Below are 21188 nucleotides of genomic sequence, written 5' to 3' on the forward strand. Positions count from 1 at the left end.
AATTTTTAATAACATATGAGCATTAGCTGCAGCTAGACGATTCACACAAATGTATCTTTGGTAATGCTCTTCAAATTTTACTTAATACACCTCTGCTATTCTGGCAATTGATCTCCCCTGGGCAGACCATTCCAGTCACATCAGGCTATGGTGCATATGTAATGTAGACATGTCCACCTGGGAGAAAATGGAAGACACCAAGTGATTTCATTTATTGCCTAAGAAACTTTATATTTGACTCCAGTTTGCCTGCACTTCAAGGTCTGTACTTTACCTACATTCACCAACTAGTCCATGAGCTGAGTCAATATTTAGTATTCTTGTATATGCATCGGTGGAATGGTCAAAAATGTGATTAGGATGTTCAGCTTTTCTGGTGATGCACAATTGCATGCAAAGATGCATTGGTTGTTTGTGTTGTATAAATCTATAAAACCACAAGTATATGCTTACAATAGTATTTTTGGAATGTTCAGCCCAGTTTATAGAAGAGTTCATATTAAAGGTCTGACTTTGACTAACTTTGTTTTCCCTAGAACGAGCTCTTCGTCCTAATAGAATGTATTGGAGACAAGGCGTTTACCTGAACTGGTCTCCTGAAGCTTACTGTCTAGTGGAATCAGCAGTATTTGATAGCAATCCAGACAGTTTTTTGAAAATTACAGCTCCTTCTTGCAGAAAAGGTTAAATTATTCCTGAATATGTTCTTGTATCTGCTGTTTGAGTTATGCTTGGTGCATTTCTTCATTTTGCTTGCTCCTTTTAGAACATGCAGTATGTTTTTATAATCGGAGATATGAGACGGTGGTTCTAATTACTTTTTTGGGGCTTTTTACAGGTTGTATCCTTTTGGGGCAAGTTGTGGATCACATTGATTCTCTTATGGAAGAATGGTTTCCAGGTTTACTGGATATCGATGTATGTGGTGAAGGGGAAACTCTGTTGAAGAAATGGGCTTTGTGTAGCTTTGAGGATGGCAAAGAGCACCAAAAAATATTACTTGATGATTTACTTGAAAAAGCTGAAGAAGGTATATAATGTTTTAATTAAGCTAATTAGATTACCCGTATAAATAAATATTTATACAGTAACTCCTTGCTTAATGTTGTAGTTATGTTTCTGAAAAATGCTACTTTAAGTGAAACAATGTTAAGCGAATCCAATTTCCCCATAAGAATTAATGTAAATAGGGAGGGTTAGGTTCCAGGGAAACTTTTTTCGCCAGACAAATGACACACACACACACAGCATAAGATTTGAACAAACAATTTAATACTGTACACAGCAATGATGATTGTGAAGCTTGGTTGAGGTGGTGAAGTCAGAAGGTGGAAGAGAGTGGGATATTTCCCAGGGAATGCCTTACTGCTAAATGATAAACTAGAACTCGGCTGAGCCTTCAAGGGTTAACTCGTTGTTATTGTAGCCTCACATTCTACAAGGGAGCACAAATGGAGGGAGTGGAGACTGCATGGCAGAGACAGAGACCCATACCATGTGTATGAAAACAAGGAGTCCGGTGGCACCTTGAAGACTAACATATTTGTGTGTGTGTGTGTGAGAGAGAGAGAGAGAGATGCTTTGCCCCTTTAAGTACGCTGACCCCACTCTAAGTACACTGCCTTTTTAAGTAGATCAGCAAGTTGAGACAGCAGCTGCTGCCAGCAAGCTCCCTCTCTCCTGAGCCCTGTCATGTCCCCCCCCCCTCTCTGTGGAGATGGGGGGCAGGAGTGGGGGAAAAGGGGACACCCTCACATTAGCACCCCTCGTTCCCCCCCCACACAAATGGCAAGCAGGAGGCTCCCGCGAACAGCTCCAAGGCAGAGGGCAGGAGCAGCACACGGCAATGTGGGGAGGGACAGCTGAACTGCCTGGCAATTGATAGCCTGCTGGGTGGCTGCTGCACAGGGAATATAGGGAAGTGGGGAGCTGATAAGGGGGCTGCCAGGCCACCCTGGTTCCAAGCCCCCACCAGCTAGCTTCAACAGGCGGCTCTTTTTCTGCAAGCAGTGGAAAAGCAGGCAGCTGCCAAACAATGTTAGAAGGGAGCATTGCACAACTTTAAACAAGCATGTTCTCTAACTGATCAGCAGTGTAACAATGAAACAGTGTTAACCGGGAAGACGTTAAGTGAGGAGTTACTGTACATGATGCCCATAGCCATAGCATTTAGAGACCTCACATTATTTAAGAACGCTTGATTAAAATAAACAAAACCATCCTCATAATGTGGTTCAACAACCACAACTTTTTTGTCCTAATGTCTTTGTATTACAATACAGTACGGGCCAGACTGTGGCTAGCCCCTGCACTGCTGTACAAAGTGGGAGGGTTGAAAGACACTCGCCTACACATCTGTGGGACCTGATCCAGCAATTCATTATTCATGTGATTTATTCTGACTCATGTTAGTCCTGCAGTTGACATTAGTTCTGTTGATTGGATCCTGTACAATGGACACAATTTAAAAAGGCAATATTAGCCAACAGGTACCACGCATTTACTAGAGTTATTTCCTATTCTAGGTATAGAGAAAAAATGTGGTATCTCAGTTAGCTTAATGCTGTATGGTAACTCTTGACAAAGGCTAGTTTTTAATGTTGACCACTGCATATGCCATTAAACCATGGTTTGGAATTATTTACACATGCAAGAAATGTATATAAATTGAGGTATCTCTCTCTATTTATGTATACAACTACTGCACTTCATATGAACTTTGCATATGTGTACTAACTAGTGACAACTGAATATATGTACGCTTCACTCGGTTTAGTGTGGTGAATATGCTATTTTCTCTGCTTTTCAACTGCATCTCATATTTTTTCTTTCTTACTTAGGTGATCTCTTAGTAAATCCAGATCAACCAAGATTTACCATTCCAATAGCCCAGATTGCTCCTGACCTGATATTGGCTGATTTGCCTAGAAATATCATGTTGAACAATGATGAATTGGAATTTGACCAGGCTCCTGAATTTCTGTTGGGTGAATATTCATTTTTGTCTCCTCTATATACCCAATATGTGGCAAGGATATTAAAAGTGTAACGTTTATGTAACTTAAGCTATCGGTCTAAATTATGAAACATACTGAAAACATTTTACCTGGGTTTTTTTTCTATTTGATTTGTCTACTGTGCTGCTAAAAGATACTTCTGAATTATAGAGCATTTTTTTTAACTTCGAGTAATATGTATGTTAGGGCCCTGATTTTTCAGATGTGCTGAGCACACATGACTCTCACTGGCTTATGCTCTGTGCTTTTTAGAGTCAGGCCCAGTCAATTTGAGAAAAGATTGATGTTCTTTTATTTTTTTATATTCCCTTCCATTTTCTTTTTGAAAAGGTGACGGTGGTTTTGGATCTGTGTACCGCGCATCATATGGTGGAGAAGAAGTAGCTGTAAAGATTTTTAATAAACATACCTCCCTCAGACTCTTACGACAAGTAAGAAATGTTGCTTCTTTTTATATTGCAGCGCTAGTAAAACCACGATAGTGAAGGGTTTGATCACGTTTAAGCACAGTCTCTGCCTTAATTCTGAATTTTCTGCCTTTTAGTGATTAATATTGTTGAAACAAACACAGTTCACCCAGAACTATCAATATTATAATACATGCAGTATTTCACTTGATTTTACAATTTACAGGAGCTTGCAGTGCTTTGTCATCTTCATCACCCTAGCTTAGTATCTTTGCTGGCTGCTGCAATCCGTCCCCGGATGTTGGTAATGGAATTAGCCCCTAAGGGTTCTCTGGATCGTTTACTTCAGCAAGATAGTTCAAGCTTAACTAAAACACTTCAGCACAGGATAGCTCTACATGTAGCAGATGGTTTAAGGTAAATTTTCTTGACATACTAATTTTGGCACTGAAAAATATTGACAGTCTGAAAGTAGGAAAGCTTTCTCTTTCCCCTTCCTTGAGTCTCCTTCCATGGAGGTGTATTCTTAGTCAAATAAGTTCTATCTTTTTATATTCGATTAATTGAATAGAGGATAAAATACTGTCTGTGTACTTGAAGCAGTGTATACAATGCAGTATACTTCTATTAAATTATGTAAGATCATTCAAAACTCTATAGAAAGGTAATTATTTCTATTCAATTCTATAGCAGTTTTCCATAAGGGATTTGTAGGCACGGGCTACAAGAAGAACATTCTGTCAAGGGCATCTGCTATCATTATTTAATTGGGCATCTGATGACATATATTAGCTTATCCTTTCAAGATCTTAATCAACTGTAAGGCTAGGCTATCATATATTCTTAATTTGTGTGTGTCCCAAAAGAGACAGAATTCTGTACTTTTTTTTTTTAAATTTAGTCTAGATTATTTATTTTGTCGATTTTCAAGTGAATGAATAAAGGCAGAAAGCACGAAGTGACAACTCACCTGTAGGGCCAGGAACCAGAAAACCACTCACAAGCAGTCGATACTTTTACATTTGGTCTATTCATTGTCTTTTCTCTTGTGTTTTTTGTTTTTTCTATTCACAAGTGGGATTCATGTGAATAGAGAAAAAGCCAGCACTCTTGACCTTTAATTTGTCCCATTCTTTTTAACCTGAAAACCTGTGAATGTCCTCATAAAGGCTAGGGAAATATGATTTTAAAATTACAAAATCTGGCAAGGAAGCTCAGGGGCAGGTATAGGTGAAACTACTTTTATTTTTTGTTTAATTGGCTTCTTTTTCAAGTTGGTGGTGTCCCTCTCGGTGAGGTGTCTTGAACTATAATACCAAATTGTTCATGTACCAATAACTGATATATTGGGATAATTCCAAAACCATAATCCATCAATCTGATATCGTATTAGTGAACTTTTTCCTTCTGATGTTAGAATAAATAAAATTAATAGCATGGCTTACTATAGTATTATTAATGCAGTCAGTGTAAATAGATAGATATGGATTTTAAATGCTTTCACCTAAATACTTTTTTGTTAACAGGTATCTACATTCTTCAATGATCATTTATCGTGATTTAAAGCCTCATAATGTGCTGCTCTTTACATTATATCCCAATTCAGCAGTCATTGCAAAGATAGCTGATTATGGCATTGCTCAGTATTGCTGCAGAATGGGGATAAAAACCTCAGAAGGTACACCAGGTATGGCAAAAAATGCTTTGTTGTATTTTTTGTTTTGTTAAAAAGAATAAAGACAATATTTTGTAATTCCACCATAAGAAGTGTACAGTTAAGGAACAGTCTACATTGCTGTGGTTCTCACCATGTTATAACTGATGAAAACAGATTTATATACCTTGGGCCTGATTGCCATTTACACTAAGGGGCCTTTTACACAATGCTGGCAGTATAATGGGGTGTTAAAAAGAATGTAAGTTAAATTACATTAACTGATTTTAATTATTTTTTCTTTTGTACAAATATGTTCAGTTTGAATATTTTTATGCCTATTATTTTATTAAAACAATATTTTAAATGTGGTTGGGTTTTCGTGGTCAGTAATGTGCTCTTTAGAGTTCTGATTTTTCAGAGGTGCTGAACACCTGCAGCTCCCATTGATTTTAATTGGATCACATTTACACCATTTGAAGGCCCCTTTGCACTATTAGAGCAATGAAAAAGTAGCCTTAGAGCAGGGGTCTCAAACTCAAATGACCACGAGGGCCACATGAGGACTAGTGCATTGGTCCAAGGGTCGCATCACTGACACCCCCCACGCTGCCCCCTGCACCGCCCCTACTCCACCCCTTCCATGAGGCCCCGCCCCTGCCCCGCCTCTTCCCACCCCTTTTCTGCCTCCATTCCAACCCCTTCCCTGAAGTCCTCACTCCAACTCTGCCCCCTCTCTGCCCCCAGGGGGTGCAGGAGGGGTGCAGGCTGTGGTGGGGGCTCAGGGAAGGGAGTTGAGGTGCAGGGTGCAACAGGGGGCTCAGGGCAGGGAGTTGGGGTGCAGCAGGGGGTTGGGGTGCAGGCAGGGGGCTCAGTGCAGGGAGCTGGTGCAGGGAGTGGTAGGGGGGCTTAGGGCAGGGAGTTGGGGGGTGGGGTGCAGGAGGGGTTCGGGCTCCAGCCTGACACTACTCACCACTTACCTAGAGCAGCTCCAGGGTGGCAGCAGCGTGCACCGGGGTCAGGGCAGGCTCCCTGTCTGCCTGCCCTGGCCCTGGTCCCGCTCCGCTCTGGGAAGCAACCGAAACCATGTCCCTGTGGCCCAAGGGAGGGAAGGATGTGGGCAAGGACACAGGGATCCGTGTGCTGCTTTTGCCGCTCCTCCAGGAACCTCTCCCGAAGCTCCCATTGACCGCGGTTCCCCGTTCCTGGCCAATGGGAGCTGTGGGGGGCGGTACCTGGAAGCCAGGGCAACGCATGGAGCCGTCTGCCCCTCTCCCCCGGGCTGCAGAGACATTGTGCTGGTTGCTTCAGGGAGCAGCGCAGGGCTTGCGGGGCCACAGGGGGCAATCCTGCCGGCCGAATCTGGCCCACGGGCTGTAGTTTGTCCACCCCTGGCCTGGAGGTAGGCTGGGGTGTGGGCCGTGGGCCGCTTGGTGGGCTGCAGGAAATAGCCCTGCGGCCCACATGCGGCCCACGGGCCACGTGTTTTTGAGACCCCTGCCTTAGAGTGAATGAGAATTGGGCCAGTTGCCATGAACTTGAGGGCATGACTCCCATATCAGGCCCTGATTTAGGACTGCAGGATGTGCCCTTCCTTTTCAATATTAAATAATGAAACTCTTTTGGTGGTTAGACTAATAGCACAGAAGCTTATTAACTGATTTACAGATACTTCTTGTACACTGACCTTCCATTTGCTCATTTCTTCTGTGATTTTTCAGCATATGGACTGCTGCCAGTTCAGAGATAGTATGTAATTTTTTGTTAACTTCCTGTGGCATTTTTCATCAAGAGGTATTTATTCTTAAAGGGAGAGGCATGGCATCAGCCTGGCATAAATCATAACTATTGATGAATCATTTATTTCCAGGATTTCGAGCACCAGAGGTTGCCAGAGGAAATGTTATTTACAATCAGCAAGCTGATGTATATTCATTTGGCTTGCTTCTTTATGACATTTTAACAGCAGGAGGTAGAATAATTGAAGGCATGAAGTTTCCAAATGAATTTGATGAATTAGCAATTCATGGAAAATTACCAGGTATGTCATGTTTCCTCAAGATTTAACACTGGAACATACAGAGGGAAAGATCATTTCAATCAGCTACTGTACCAAATGACAAGAGGATAGCCAATGTGACACCATTTTGTTTTTAAAAGGGCTCCAGAGGTGATCCCGGCAATTACAGGCTGGTAAGCCTGACTTCAGTACCGGGCAAACTGGTTGAAACTACAGTAAAGAGCAAAATTGTCAGAGACATAGATTAACATAATTTGTTGGGGAAGAATCAACATGGTTTTTGTAAAGGGAAGTCATGCCTCACCAATCTACTAGAATTCTTTGAGAGGGTCAACATACATGTGGACAAGGGGGATCCAGTGGATACAGTATAACATTTTCAGAAAGCCTTTGAGGTGCCTCACCAAAGGCTCTTAAGCAAAGTAAGCTGTCATGGGGTAAGAAGGAAGGTCCTCTCATGGATCAGTAACTGGTTAAAAGATAGGAAACAAAGGATAGGAATAAATGGTCAGTTTTCAGAATGGAGAGAGGTAAATAGTGGTGTCCCCCAGGGGTCTGTATTGGGCCTAGTACTGTTCAGCATATTCATAAATGTTCTGGAAAAAGGGGTAAACAGTGTGATGGCAAAAATTGAAGATGATACAAAACTACTCAAAATAGTGAAGTCCAAAGCAGACTGTGAAGAGGTACAAAAGGATCTCTCAAATCTGGGGGACTGGGCAACAAAATGGCAGATGAAATTCAATGTTGATAAATGCAAAGTAATGCACATTGGAAAACATAATCCCAGGTATACATATAAAATGATGGGGTCTAAATTAGCTGTTACCACTCAAGAAAGAGATCTTGGAGTCATTGTGGATAGTTCTCTGAAAACATCCACTCAGTGTGCAGTGGCAGTCAAAAAAGCAAACAGAATGTTGGGAATCCTTAAGAAAGGGATAGAAAATAAGGCAGAAAAGATCATATTGCCTCTATATAAATCCATGGTACGCCCACATCTTGAATACTGCATGCAAATGTGGTCATCCCATCTCAAAAAAGATATTTTGGAATTGGAAAAGGTTCATAAAAGGGCAAGAAAAATTATTAGGGTTATGGAACGGCTTCCGTATGAGGAGAGATTAATAAGACTGGGACTTTTCAGCTTGGAAAAGAGACAACTAAAGGGGGATGTGATAGAGGTCTATAAAATCATGACGGGTGTGGAGAAAGTAAACAAAGAAGTGTTATTTACTCTTTCTCATAACACAAGAACTAGGGGTCACCAAATTAAATTAATAGGCAGCAAGTTTAAAACAAACAAAAGGAAGTATTTTTTCACACTATGCACAGTCAACCTGTGGAATGCCTTGCCGGAGGATGTTGTGAAGGCCGAGACTATAACAGGCTTCAAAAAAGAACTAGATAAGTTCATGGAGGATAGGTCCATCAATGGCTATTAGCCAGGATAGTTTTGGCAGAAGCTGTTTGCCAGGAGTGGGGGATGGATCACTTGATGATTACCTGTTCTGTTCATTCCCTCTAGAGCACCTGGCATTGGCCACTGTTGGAAGACAGGATACTGGGCTAGATGGACCTTTTGTCTGACCCAGTTTGGCCATTCATATGTTCTTATAGCGATTGTCATACTGTCTAAGATAAATATTGCCACTTGTGTTGTATCCTATGTCTGACCGCGGCCACTACTTGGAGGATAATGCAAAACAATGAGCAGCTTTTGAATTTTTCTAAAATTACATCCCGTTTTCAAACTGAGAAACTCAGATTTGGTGATATTGGGCCAATATCATCCCTGGTGTAACTTTATTAGAGATACATCAGGGATCAAATCGGTGCACTCTGTAAAGAAACAGGATTTTTGTATGCTTAGAACTAAATTCAGACCTGGTGTAAGAGAGAATATGTTCATTTTGTAGGCTGTATTTTATTCTTTAACCTTGTTTAATGTCATGTCCATATAAGGTGATACTGGGGATATCGCCATGCATTTTGATGGACCAAAAAGAAAACATTAATTCACCATAATTAATATTTAAATTTTGCGTTTGAACTCTCAGTGCCTAAGATGATGAGGTAAAGCACTATGTGAGAATTTAACCTCATAAATCCCATAAATGTTGTTGGGAGTTCCTGTGCAGTGTGCTGAAAATTCACCCATATGATGAAAGACTTCTTCTAATTCTATTTAATACCATTCTCTCTGCCTAACAGAGACGAGTAAATTTTCAAAACAAAGTGCATGGGCATTGCCGAAGTCACCATTAAAAAGTCAACATTCGCCAGCAGTTACCGCTTAGATCCAATTCTAAAATTAGGGAAACAGTGATGCCTTGGGCATCATGATGTACCTGTTGGTAATGACAACCACTCTAGCTGTGTAACTCCAGTTTGCTGTTAATAGAAGTTGAGCACTTAATCTCTATGCAGTTTGAAATTTTACTCTAGTGTGGGATGTATCTCTGAACAACTTTGTAAGAAGTTGTGAGAAATTCTGGTAAGAAGAATGGTATTCATAACTCTAAGTCTTTAGTTGTGATAAATTGTAATAATTAGGCAATTATCTAATTGGCAGCACAAAATGTATATTTTAGATCCTGTGAAAGAATATGGGTGTGCCCCCTGGCCTGAAGTTGAAAGTTTAATCAGCAAGTGTTTGAAAGAAAACCCTCAGGAAAGACCTACATCGGCCCAGGTAGTTTGTGGTTGTATTATACTATTTCTAGTTTAGCATCTGCCGTTGACTTATTATGCTCTACCAATTCAAGAGGAAGTGGTGAATTTAAGTTAGGACTTGTCTATGCAGTGTAAACCTCTGGCATAGTCTGCACCAGAGGGGTGTATATTCTAGCCCGTTCTAGCAAGTTGCATACTAACTGGCCCACGTAGACCCTGCACTAAAAGTTCCATAATGGGTATTATGTAGTCCCGTTTCAAACAGGACTACATTAACATGCGCTACGGAACTTCTGGGTCCATGGGGGCCAGTTAGTGTGTTCCATACCAGTGCACTAGAATTTACACCCCAGTGGTTCGGACTAGTGCACTGTGTAGATAAACCCTTCCTAAGAAGTACAATATTTTCTCCTCCCTAGTTTGAACAGAAACATTTGTGCAAAATACAAATCGGCCATTTTCTTTTATATTTTGCCATGAATCATCCAGTCATGTTTCTGCCACTTCATTACTTGGTGATTAATACTCTTATATGCTAGCCACATAGGATTCATGCCAGATAGACATTTTCAATTAACATTACACAACAAGAACTAGTTATAAAATTGTGGATGCAGTTAATCTACACCACTCCGTACATCTTCTATAATGGTATGGTTCTAAAAGCTACCATAGTGTGTCTTCTATCACAATACTACCTTGCTCTGTGATATTGGGTAAGATTTTCAAAAGTGCCTTAAGTGACTTAGGAGACTAAGTCACATTGACATTGTCCTGTAGTTTCAATTGGGAAAATGTATTCTTTACTTCCCCCTGAAAAACAGTAATGTAGTGCATAGTGACTGTGTACCTGCAGTACATGAGTGACTATTGCATGCTGTGATACTGTGTACATACCTTGTACTTTGTTATCCTTCAGAATGAAAAGTACTATCTGTTAATTTACAGGCTGTTATCTTGTGGTGTCCTTTACAGGTTTATGATATTTTGAACTCCGCAAAACTTATCTGTTTGATGAGACATATTTCAATACGTAGTGCCTTTGCAGCAGAGTGCATGGTTGCAGCTAATCAAAGCTGCAAGAAGGCAGGGGTCTGGATCGGTACTGGAAATACAAAAAAAGGACAGGTTTCATTTATTGACTTAAATACAGATGGCCATACTTGTGAGGTAGGTGTGAAGTTGTCATTTATTACTAACTCCTTGGCATTGATAGATCTGATGTTTCTATATTTACATATTAAATGCATTTTAACAGTAGGGTATAGCTTCTGGAAAGCCTAGATCCCAGCTTTGACTGCTTTCATGCTGTACAGCCATATCAGCTACGTCTCATGGCCAAGAATTCCAAAGGCATTTGATATAAGAATCAGCACTGATACCATGAGATGAAGCAAAACAGCTGCCACTGGTCTGTTTTTGTTGTTGTTTTTTGCTGTGTAGACTTACCTTATGAAACTATAAAACATTAGAATTGATAGTTACTGTACTGACAGGAAGGTGGGGACTTTGAGGCTTAATTCCCTATGTCTGAAAAGTGCTTTGAGATCCTCAGACCAAAAGGGCCACAGAAATGCTTCTTTTTTTAAGAGCAATTACTGAGGGTGTCTCAGGGAGGGGCATAGCTAGAAGTCATGGGATGGAACTGAGTAAAGTGGAATTTAATATGAGTATCATGAGACTTCCTGACAGGTGAAGCTGTTTAGCTTATGGAATATAGAGCAGGGGAAAGGCCCCGGGGAAAAGGACTTGATGATCTCTCAAGGTCCCTTCCAGCTCCACATTTCTATGGTTCTGTGATCATCTTACTCTCCCTCCTGTCCATCCAACACCCCTCACAATATTGTCTTACCACCAATGTATGTATTTCTTCCAGTGGGCTGGCTGTATGCCAACCCTCAGCCTTTTTGCACTGAGGTCAGAACACAGACCAATAGTCCTGATAATCCTGCAGCCCAACACAACTTCTTGTAATTCCCACTCCTCCCAAGACACTCTCGCTGCTGTGGAATGCACCCACCAAATGTCAACATTTAGTTTCTGGAGTTCCCATATTCAGTATTGTCACAAGAAGCAGATTTGTAAACTGGAAGGTGGATTACCCAGGCTAGGTGTGCAAAGTTGCACATGTGTGTCACTACCAGCACAGGATACAACTCCTCACAGAGCATGTTAAAAGAAGGATTTCTGTGACACAATATACGGTAGTGAGACACAGGCATGACCTAGCAGATACTGTGCTACATTTGAAACTGCTGCTTTCTGGGGAAGGGGGGGATATTTTAAAATGAAATATTTTAGATCTCTGCTTTATTTCCATCAATTAAACTGTGCCACAGAAAGTAACATAAGTGCAGTTCCATTTCTTTGCTTCTCTAACAACAGCTTTCGGATCATTAGCTGCTATATGCTGAGAATGTATGTGTTCCTGGTAGTTAGTTAATTAATGTGTTCGATCACCATGCTGGCCTTCTCACAGCATTGGGCAGACAGATGGTGCATTCTTAAAAGGACAGGCATGGCATCAGCCTGCCATGGATCATCGCTATTTATGAATCATTTATTTCATTTATCTGAATGCCAGAGGTTGCCAGAGGAAAAGATGAAAGTATCTTCTGCTAATTGGGGATTTCTTTCCATTGGGAAGAAAGGCCATCTTCCCAGAAGGGCCTACTGTTTTTACTTTATGTAATTCACTCATGTAATCCTCGCTGAAAAATAACCAGGCTGCTTTTAATTATTTTTTTCTTGACACAGGACATTGCAGATGGAAGAATCTTGTGTTTGGCTTTAGTGACTCTTCCTACAGAGAAAGAAAACTGGATTTTGGCAGGAACCCAGTTTGGTTCTCTGTGGGCATTTAATACAGAAGATGGAAAAAACAAACACCATCTTCAGAAAATGTCCGATTCTGTTACCTGTTTATACAGCAACTTTTTTTCAAAGCAAAGGTATAATTTAGAGTGTACTACGGGCTACAATTTGAAATCTGACGTCACAGCAATATTAACAAAATGGGTGGTTGTACATGCAGACACCTGTATTGTGCCTGCAGCTACATACTTTGCACATGTGTTAACTTGCTCTCAGGCAGAGCTTAAGTGCTTATTTTTGGACATGTGGCCCTGTGTTCACTTTTAGTGACCAATAAAACCCCTGATCTGCCAGACACTTCTGTTTTTAAATCTTCTTTAATGAACGTCCTTTCATGAGGCAATTCTGGAATTTATCATTTCATTTCAGCAAACAGAAGAATTTTTTTCTGGTGGGAACAGCTGATGGCAAAGTAGCAGTTTTTGAAGACCAAGTAGTAAAGGTAAATTTAACGTATACAGTACTCTCTCTTTAAAAAATGTAATCCGTAATATGTAAAGTAACTACTTCTAATAGCTTTCTTTCATGCAGTTTACCAAAAAAAAAAAGAGGGGGTGCGGGGGAGTGCTGAACCAAAATCCAGTGGCACAAAGGAGTTCATCTTCAAGTGATTGCTCATGTGTATTCCACAATAGGTGTGTGTGCTTGCCATGTGCACCGGTGCTGGAAGTTTTTCCCCTAGGACCACCCATGGGGGAGAGCGCCCCCCCCCCCCCCCACGACCCCTGGAGTGACGCCTGCCTGGCATGGTATAAGGGGGGCTGCGCTTCCCTCACCCTCAGTTCCTTCTTGCTGCCAGTGAAGGTGCATCGGAACTGCTCTGCTCCAGCTTTGCTGTAGCTCGTCCCCAGAACTCTTCATTTGTTCAGTAGTACCTGTAGTCAGTTAGCTAATTCAGTTAGTTTAATTAGTCATTGAGCCCGGGCCAGGGCATGCCCCGCTCCCCAGCCTTTAAGTCATGCTGCTTTTGTAGGTGCTCTATGCCAAGGAGCAACCTTCATGCAGATTGTCTGTGCTGTTTGGGAGAAACCCATATCAGCGAAAGGTGCAAGATCTGCAAGTCTTTCAAGCCCCGGACTAAAAAAGAAAGGGACATTAGGCTCCGGGCCATCCTGATGGAGTCAGCGCTGGCCCCAACCCCGGCACGCCGCTCTGAAGGTACCCGGTACAGCGGCGTCAGTACGCGGAGACCCTCCGGGACCATTGTCCAGTCAGCACCACTCCCCGCCACGGGGCATGCCAAGAGGACCGGAAAGACTCCCTCTTTGTAACGGCACCGAGGGAAGTCTGGGACAGAGGGTAGGCCCATGTCAGGTAGTCCTCGATCCTCATTGGGCCCTAGGCCTCCCACTCACGTTGAGCGGAGTAGCCAGGCCCCTTCAGAGCAGGCCCAGTGGTACCAGTGGGCACCATGGCCTCCGGCGCAGCCCCCGGTGCGGGCTCGCTTGGTGGCCGGGGCCTCGGAAGCACCGTCGGCATCCATGCTTAAACCACCAGAAAAAAGGTCGGTGGGACCTGTGTCCTCTGTACTGTGCCCGGAATCCAACCAGGTGGTGGATCCTCCGGTGCCGGACAACACCCAAAGCACCACACCGGTCTCTCCCTGTCCGGAGGATCTGATTACGTCCTCGCCCCTCTCCATGCCGCAGGAGGATTACCGGGCCCTGCAAGACCTCCTAAAAAGGGTGGCAGCAAGTCTCCACCTCCAAGCTGAGAAGATGGAAGAGCCCTCAGACTCCATGTTCAATGTGCTGTCCCCTTCAGCACCGGGCAGGGTGGCCTTGCCACTCCATGAATGGGTGGCAAGAATTTCAAATGTCCTGTGGCAAACACCAGCCTCGTTGGCTCCCATCTCCAAAAAGGCGGAGTGCAAGTACTTTGTACCCACGAAGGGACACGAGTATCTGTATACCCACCCAGCGCCCAACTCCTTGGTGGTCAAGTCAGTCAACCACAGGGAGAGGCAGGGGCAACGAGCCCCAAGAACAAAGACTCTTGGAGGCTGGATACTTTCAGGAGAAAAGTTTATTCTTCCTCAAGCTTTCTGCTACAAGTAGCAAACCATCAGGCTCTCCTGGGTCGCTACGAGTTTAACCTCTGGGAATCCCTCCCCAAGTTTGAGGACTCCTTCCAGGAGCACAATAAGAAGGAGTTTAGGGTGCTCATGGAGGAAGGGGCGGCAGCTGTAAGGGCATCCCTGCAGGCCGCTTCGGATGCAGTGGACACAGCCGCATGGTCCATGGCCTCAGTGGTATCCATGAGATGGGCGTCATGGCTTCTGCTCTCTGGGCTCTCCAGCGAAGCGCAGTCGTCAATGCAGGATCTCCCTTTCGATGAGAAGGCTCTGTTTGCTGAGGAAACAGACACAAGGCTGCATGGCATGAAAGACTCCCACACGACTCTCCAGACCTTGGGCCTCTATGTCCCTCCTCCGGCAAAATCCAAGTTCAAGCCGCAGCAGGCTCCCGCCCAAGTCGCCCTCCCAAAGTACAAGGCTGCCCACAAAAAGCAGCAGAACTATAGAAAGTGCCCACAACGGCAATCCGGCCTACCCCAAAGCCTGGGTCTTCTAAGGTCAAGCAGGCAGGCAAAAGGTGTTTTTGATCGGACACTCGGGGGTTCCCTGCCAGTTCTCAGCAGGGACCTACCCCCAGAAAAGCTCTCTTTCTCCAATCGGTTGTGTGCTCACCTCCCGGAATGGTCGTGCCTCACCTCAGACCAATGGGTCCTCAACACCATCTCCTGAGGTTTCACCCTTCAGTTTACCTCCTCCCCGCCCAACCACCCTCCGCCCCCTCGATGTCCCTCCTGGGGGACCCCTCTCACGAGGCTCTGCTCAAGCAGGAGGTGGGGTGGCTCCTGGACCTAGGAGTTATAGAGGTGGTGCCCAAGGAGTTCCTGGGCAAAGGGTATTACTCCTGGTATTTCCTTATCCCGAAGGCCAAAATGGGGCTCAGGCCCATCATGGACCTGTGAGGCCTGAACCACTACATGGTGAAACTCAAGGGCTCATCGACTCGGTCACAAGGTTCCCGGTGATGACGGCGAGGGCTTGCCTGCAACTGCTGGGTTACATGTCTGCGTGCACATATGTGGTCCATCACGCCAGACTCGGAATGAGGCCCTTCCAGCTCTGGCTGGCCTCACAGTTCTCCCAGACCACGGACAGAATGGCAAAGTCTCACCGTGCCAAACTCTGTGATCACCTCCCTGCAGTCGTGGTCCGCCCCAAACAACATGCTCCAAGGGGTCCCGTTCAGGGACAGGGCCCTGTCATTGGAGCTGGTGTCTGATGCGTCGGACCTGGGTTGTGGGGCCCATGTGGGGAACTTTCAGACCCAAGGCCTGTGGTCTGTACAAGACCTACCTCTTCATATAAAAGTCAACGAACTCAGGGCTGTGCAACTGGTGTGTATGACCTTCCGCTTGCACCTGGAGGGTAAGGTAGTCAGGGTTCTCACGGAAAACACAGCCTCGATGTTCTATATCAACAGGCAAGGTGTGGCCCGATCCTCTGCCCTCTGCCACTAAGCCCTCAGTCTGTGGGACTTCTGTATAGCCCATGACATCTACCTAAGAGCCTTCCACCTATCGGGCTCCCGGAATGTGAGGGCAGATCACTTGAGCAGGGATTTTTCCTCTCAGCACGAGTGGTCTCTACACCCGGAAGTGGCTCACCAGGTCTTCTGAAGGTGGAGTACTCCCCAGGTGGACCTATTTGCAACCCGGCAGAACCGACGATGCCCCTGGTTCTGCTCCAGGGGCGGCCTAGGGAAGGGCCCTATCTCCGATGTCTTTACCCTGTCCTGGTCAGGCCAGCTCCTCTACGCCTTTCCCCAGTTTCCTCTGATCAGCAGGGCCTTGGAGAAAATAAAGATGGACAAAGCCAGGGTCCCCCTCATTGCCCCAGCGTTGCCCAGGCAGCACTGGTACGGGACCCTCTTGGGGCTGGCGGTAGCTCCGCCATGGCAGTTGCCGCTCAGCCCGGACCTGCTCTCTCAGGACCAAGGCTGCCTCCTCCATCCCAACCTAGCAACGCTTCACCTCATGGCGTGGCTGCTCAGTGGCTAGGTGGCAAGGAAAGGACATGCTCGGAACAGGTTCAGTGCGTCCTTGAAATTAAACGGTCCTCCACTTGGCGAAGTGGTCTCGGTTTTCAAGGTGGGCAGCAGGCCAAGGTGTTTCCTCGACAGCCGCCCAGATCCAGCTTATCCTTTATTACCTCCTCCACCTGAGGGCCCAGGGACCTGCGCCCTTGTCAATCAGGGTACACTTGGCTGCCATATCGGCCTTTCATCCCCCAGTGCAAGGGCACAGTGTTTTCCCATGCTATGAGCAGCCGGTTCCTTAAGGTTTTGGACCATCTCTACCCATATTCCAAGCCCCCAATTCCACAGTGGGACCTAGACCTGTTGCTGGCTCGTCTCACGAGGGCCCCATTTGAACTACTGGCCACATGTTCCTGGTCTCACCTCTCGTGGAAGGTGGCCTTCCTGGTAGCTATCGCATCGGCTAGGCGGGTCTCAGAGCTCAGGGCCCTAACCTCCAAACCGCTGTATATGGTTTTTCATAAGGACAAGGTCCAGCTCCGCCCATACCCTGCGTTCCTCCCGAAGGTGGTCTCCGCCTACCACATGGGTCAGGACATTTTTCTGCCAGTCCTCTGCCCCAAGCCTCACATGACTAGTGAGGAACACCGTCTCCACACGCTCGATGTGAGGCGAGCTCTGGCTTTCTACCTCGAGTGGACCAAGCCGTTCTGAAAGTCTTCGCAACTGTTCGTCGCCTCGGCTGAGTGCACGAAAGGTCAGCCGATTTCCACTCAGCAGCTTTCTAAGTGGATCACTTCATGCATCTGTTCCTGTTAGGAGCTGGCAGGGGTTCCCCTGCCGCCCATTATGAGGGCACACTCGACTTGGGCACAGGCCTTGTCGACTGCCTTCATGGCCCACGTCCCCATCCAGGACATTTGTAGGGCCACCACCTAGTCTTCGGTTCACCTTGCACTATGTTCACCTTGCACTATGCGATAGTCTCCCAGGCCAGGGATGATGCTGGGTTTGGCAGGGCGGTACTCCAACTTGAGAACTTGTGAACTCCTACCCACCTCCAACAGATATAGCTTGGAATCACCTATTGTGGAATACACACGAGCAATCACTCGAAGAAGAAAAGACAGTTACCTTTTCTGTAACTGGTGTTCTTCGAGAGGTGTTGCTCATGTCTATTCCACACCCAACCCTCCGTCCCCTCTGTCGAAGTTGTCTGGCAAGAAGGAACTGAGGGTGGGGGGAGTGCAGCCCCCCTTCTATCATGCCAGGCAGGCGCCGCTCCGGGGATCGCGGGGGGCCGCTCCCCCCCTACAGGTACTGCTAGGGGAAAAATTTCTGGCACCGGTGCACTTGGCGAGCACGCACACCTATTGCGGAATAGACATGAGCAACACATCTCGAAGAACACCAGTTATGGAAAAGGTAAACTGTCTTTTATAAAGGTATAGAAAATCTGGCCCTGTATCTGTTCTGTAAAATATAAGTTCTTGGTTTATCAATTTCTAAGTTGCCTTGTATAAGTATATACTATATGTTTCTAATGGAGGGTATATTTCTTCTTACAGTACAAGGGTGCAGCACCTTTGAAGATCTTAACTATAGGGAATGTCAGCACACCACTTACGTGCTTAAGTGAATCCACATGTGCATCTGAAAAAAATATAGTCTGGGGAGGCTGTGGAACAAAGATCATATTATTATCTGGTGATATATCTATTCAAACCCTGATTGAGACAAAGACAAGTCAGCTGTGAGTTTTTTATGCTAATGTAATTTGGTTGTTCTTGTTTTCATTGACATTTTTCTATCAGTGTTTTGTCTGAGAATCCTGACCTATTGCTTGTTCTTTGTAAATATCTTATTTCCAATTTTTTCTTTTAATAATATTTAAAAAGAATATAAGATCAACTGATATTTAATATATTTGTTCTAGTTTTAAAGCAAACATTAAGTAGTATGCATTTTTATTTTACAAATGTGGTAGGAAGTAAATGTATGTTCTATGAATATAGAAATGCTATTGGGCAAAGGCACACATGGGAAGAATTTGCTCTACTCCCATTTATTTCATTGGGAGCCATTTACATGCATTGAGCTTAGGATTTGATCGTATATATTCATATAGTTATAAGGTATGTGTTTACGTCTTTGCCCAATATACATACATTGCATATGATTCCTCACCACTAATTCTTAAAAGGCTATAATTTTATTGTGATGAAGATACCAAAGGTCTTATTCATATATCAGACTGTGAGGCTGAAGTTGTTGAGCATACAGTCCTCACCCCAAATCAGTGAGGCAGAAGGATGCTCTTTTCAAATTGCAGAGATATTATGATCAAAGTTTGCACAATCATGGGATTTGTAGGAGATTCAAATAACTAAGTAATCAAAAACATTGTCACTAGAGTTAAAAACAGAGGCAAAGCAGACTGGGCAGAATCAGGCTGGCCCCGTTTTGGGACTGGTCTTTTGTTGTGTTGAGCAGCTCTCCAAAAGAAGTCAAGTCCTTAGCAGCTTGCAGGATCTGGCCCTTTGTTAGAATAGAAAGAAGTGGTGGTTGCTCTGTTGTGACCTGACACATACGTTTAGGGAAGATGTGTTAATAGATACTGGACTTGGTTCTGCTTCCATGGAATTCAGTGGTAAAACATCCCTTGACTTTGTTGGGAGCAGGAGCAGGCACATTACAGTTTCCCATACCTTGAACCAATAGTGACGACATAGGCCTGGATCTGAGCTCACTTTAAATGTTTTTATACTGGTGTAACTCCACGGACTGTAAACATTCAGATCCAATCCTTTATTTTTAAATTGATCCAGGCCCACTTTGTTTTTAGGCTGCATGGGTCTGTAATTGTAGGCAGAGCTTACCTATTAGGAATATAGTGTACGCTTAATTTTTTTCCCTCTTTCTTAGATTCTGTCACAAGGCTTACAGTGACGCAAACATTATTTCAATAGCAGTAGACAAATCCATCTACTTGGCTAAGAAAAACAGCCATTTTGTGGAAGTTTGGGATAAGAAAACAGAGAAACTTTGTGAACTAATTGACTGTGCACATTTTCTAAGGTAAGCGTCTTATTTTGTACTGTTATTGTGTGTAATAGATGAATAGTGGATTCGTCTGGGAGATTTTGTCTCGTGAAATACTTCACATTTTGGGGGTGGCAGGGAAGGGAATCACTGCTGAGACCAATTCTGTTGTCAGGCATGGCTTTTCTTTCCCCTCTTCTGGTCCTAAGTTTTGGACTGGTCCAGGCAGGCTCTCAGGATTTTTCCCTGGCTTTCATTCTTGAGCTTCTAGTAATTTAACCCCAAATGTTTATTTCACTGACTACCTGTGACCCCAGATGAACGCTTTAACTCTGTGGGACTCCTGTCCATGCCACCACAGCTATGGGCTGACCTAGGGTAGTTAGATAGCATTATTATCTCCCACCCCTTGCTCTATGCCCAGATTGAGAACACAGGGAACATATCTCAAAATTTCAGATAGGGTGGTTTAATTTTGCTATCTATTGCTCCTGTCCTTCAGAGCCTAACCCTGCAAGGTATTAAATGGCTCCTGGGCCTTTTGAGTGCCCTCAAATCCCGTTGAACTCAAGAATCTGTGAGAGAGTGACGCTGAGATGAGAGCGTATCAGAGTTACCCAGGAGATACTCAACAGCTCACAGCTTCTGCCTTCAAGAAGAGAGATTCTAAGATGCCAGAAGTGATCACCATTAGTATTAATCCATGACGTAGTAGCTTTTCATCCAATGTATAAAATGCACATACTGGATCCTCTAGGGACCATAACTATAACACATATACTATATACAAATATATACAACTACATACATATGGTACACACAACTATATGTATGCATGTTAGTTGAAAATAAATTCACTCATGCTAATAAAATTACCCATATTAGCACATTGTGAGAGGAAATCCTGGCTCCTGAAAGGATTGTATTTTTTGGGGGGGGGAGGATGTTTTAATTTATTTTGGTCTGTGCAGGGATTTCTCTTCCCCTGCCTTGCCAGTCTTTCTTTTTCATATAGGAGAGAATTTAGAATATGGAAGGGAAGGTTTCATTTCTGAGTTTCCTTTGTCCCCAATCCATAAACCGTACTAATTAGATTGGTAACCAAAATACCCTAAAATAGTTCCCATCCTCAAATTATCTCCTGCTAGGCTACACAAGCCTAGTTAATTTAACTCTTTGTACACAATTCTCTTCTCACCTGGTGAAAAGCTGGTGAAAATGAGTGCTGTTTCATTCTCGTGCTGCTGTGAGCAGTAGCATCAATGTCATCCTCTCCTTTAAAAGACTAGAACAGGGAATTATTCAAATGCAGCTTTGAGAGTTGAAGAGAAAGGAGAGCTACCCATGTCCAATTTAAAGCCCTGTTCAGGTTGCCCAAGTTAAGACTGATGGTTATTAAAACTTCAGAAGCTTTCCTCCCAACTTGTTTAATGTAAGGAAGTTTCTTAG

General features: G+C 44.1%; 1 protein-coding gene across 10 annotated transcripts in view; it reads left to right on the forward strand.

Moving 5' to 3' along the window:
• Positions 1 to 21188, forward strand: part of LRRK2 (leucine rich repeat kinase 2) — a 151397-nt gene that overhangs the window by 89523 nt on the left and 40686 nt on the right. For all 10 annotated transcript variants that reach the window (XR_012156822.1, XR_012156823.2, XM_073328432.2 and 7 more), the window contains 13 exons: positions 537 to 683; positions 839 to 1030; positions 2841 to 2987; positions 3348 to 3448; positions 3651 to 3841; positions 4951 to 5111; positions 6949 to 7119; positions 9693 to 9793; positions 10750 to 10944; positions 12532 to 12725; positions 13018 to 13090; positions 18266 to 18450; positions 19623 to 19775. Coding sequence is in view for 8 of the 10 variants with exons in the window: in XM_073328432.2 (XP_073184533.1) it covers positions 537 to 683; positions 839 to 1030; positions 2841 to 2987; positions 3348 to 3448; positions 3651 to 3841; positions 4951 to 5111; positions 6949 to 7119; positions 9693 to 9793; positions 10750 to 10944; positions 12532 to 12725; positions 13018 to 13090; positions 18266 to 18450; positions 19623 to 19775 (2011 nt within the window). In the remaining 2 variants the exon portion in view is untranslated. The remainder of the gene's footprint in view (positions 1 to 536; positions 684 to 838; positions 1031 to 2840; positions 2988 to 3347; positions 3449 to 3650; positions 3842 to 4950; positions 5112 to 6948; positions 7120 to 9692; positions 9794 to 10749; positions 10945 to 12531; positions 12726 to 13017; positions 13091 to 18265; positions 18451 to 19622; positions 19776 to 21188) is intronic.

Source organism: Lepidochelys kempii, chromosome 1 (assembly GCF_965140285.1).
Source record: "Lepidochelys kempii isolate rLepKem1 chromosome 1, rLepKem1.hap1, whole genome shotgun sequence".
Classification (NCBI taxonomy): Eukaryota; Metazoa; Chordata; order Testudines; family Cheloniidae; genus Lepidochelys; species Lepidochelys kempii.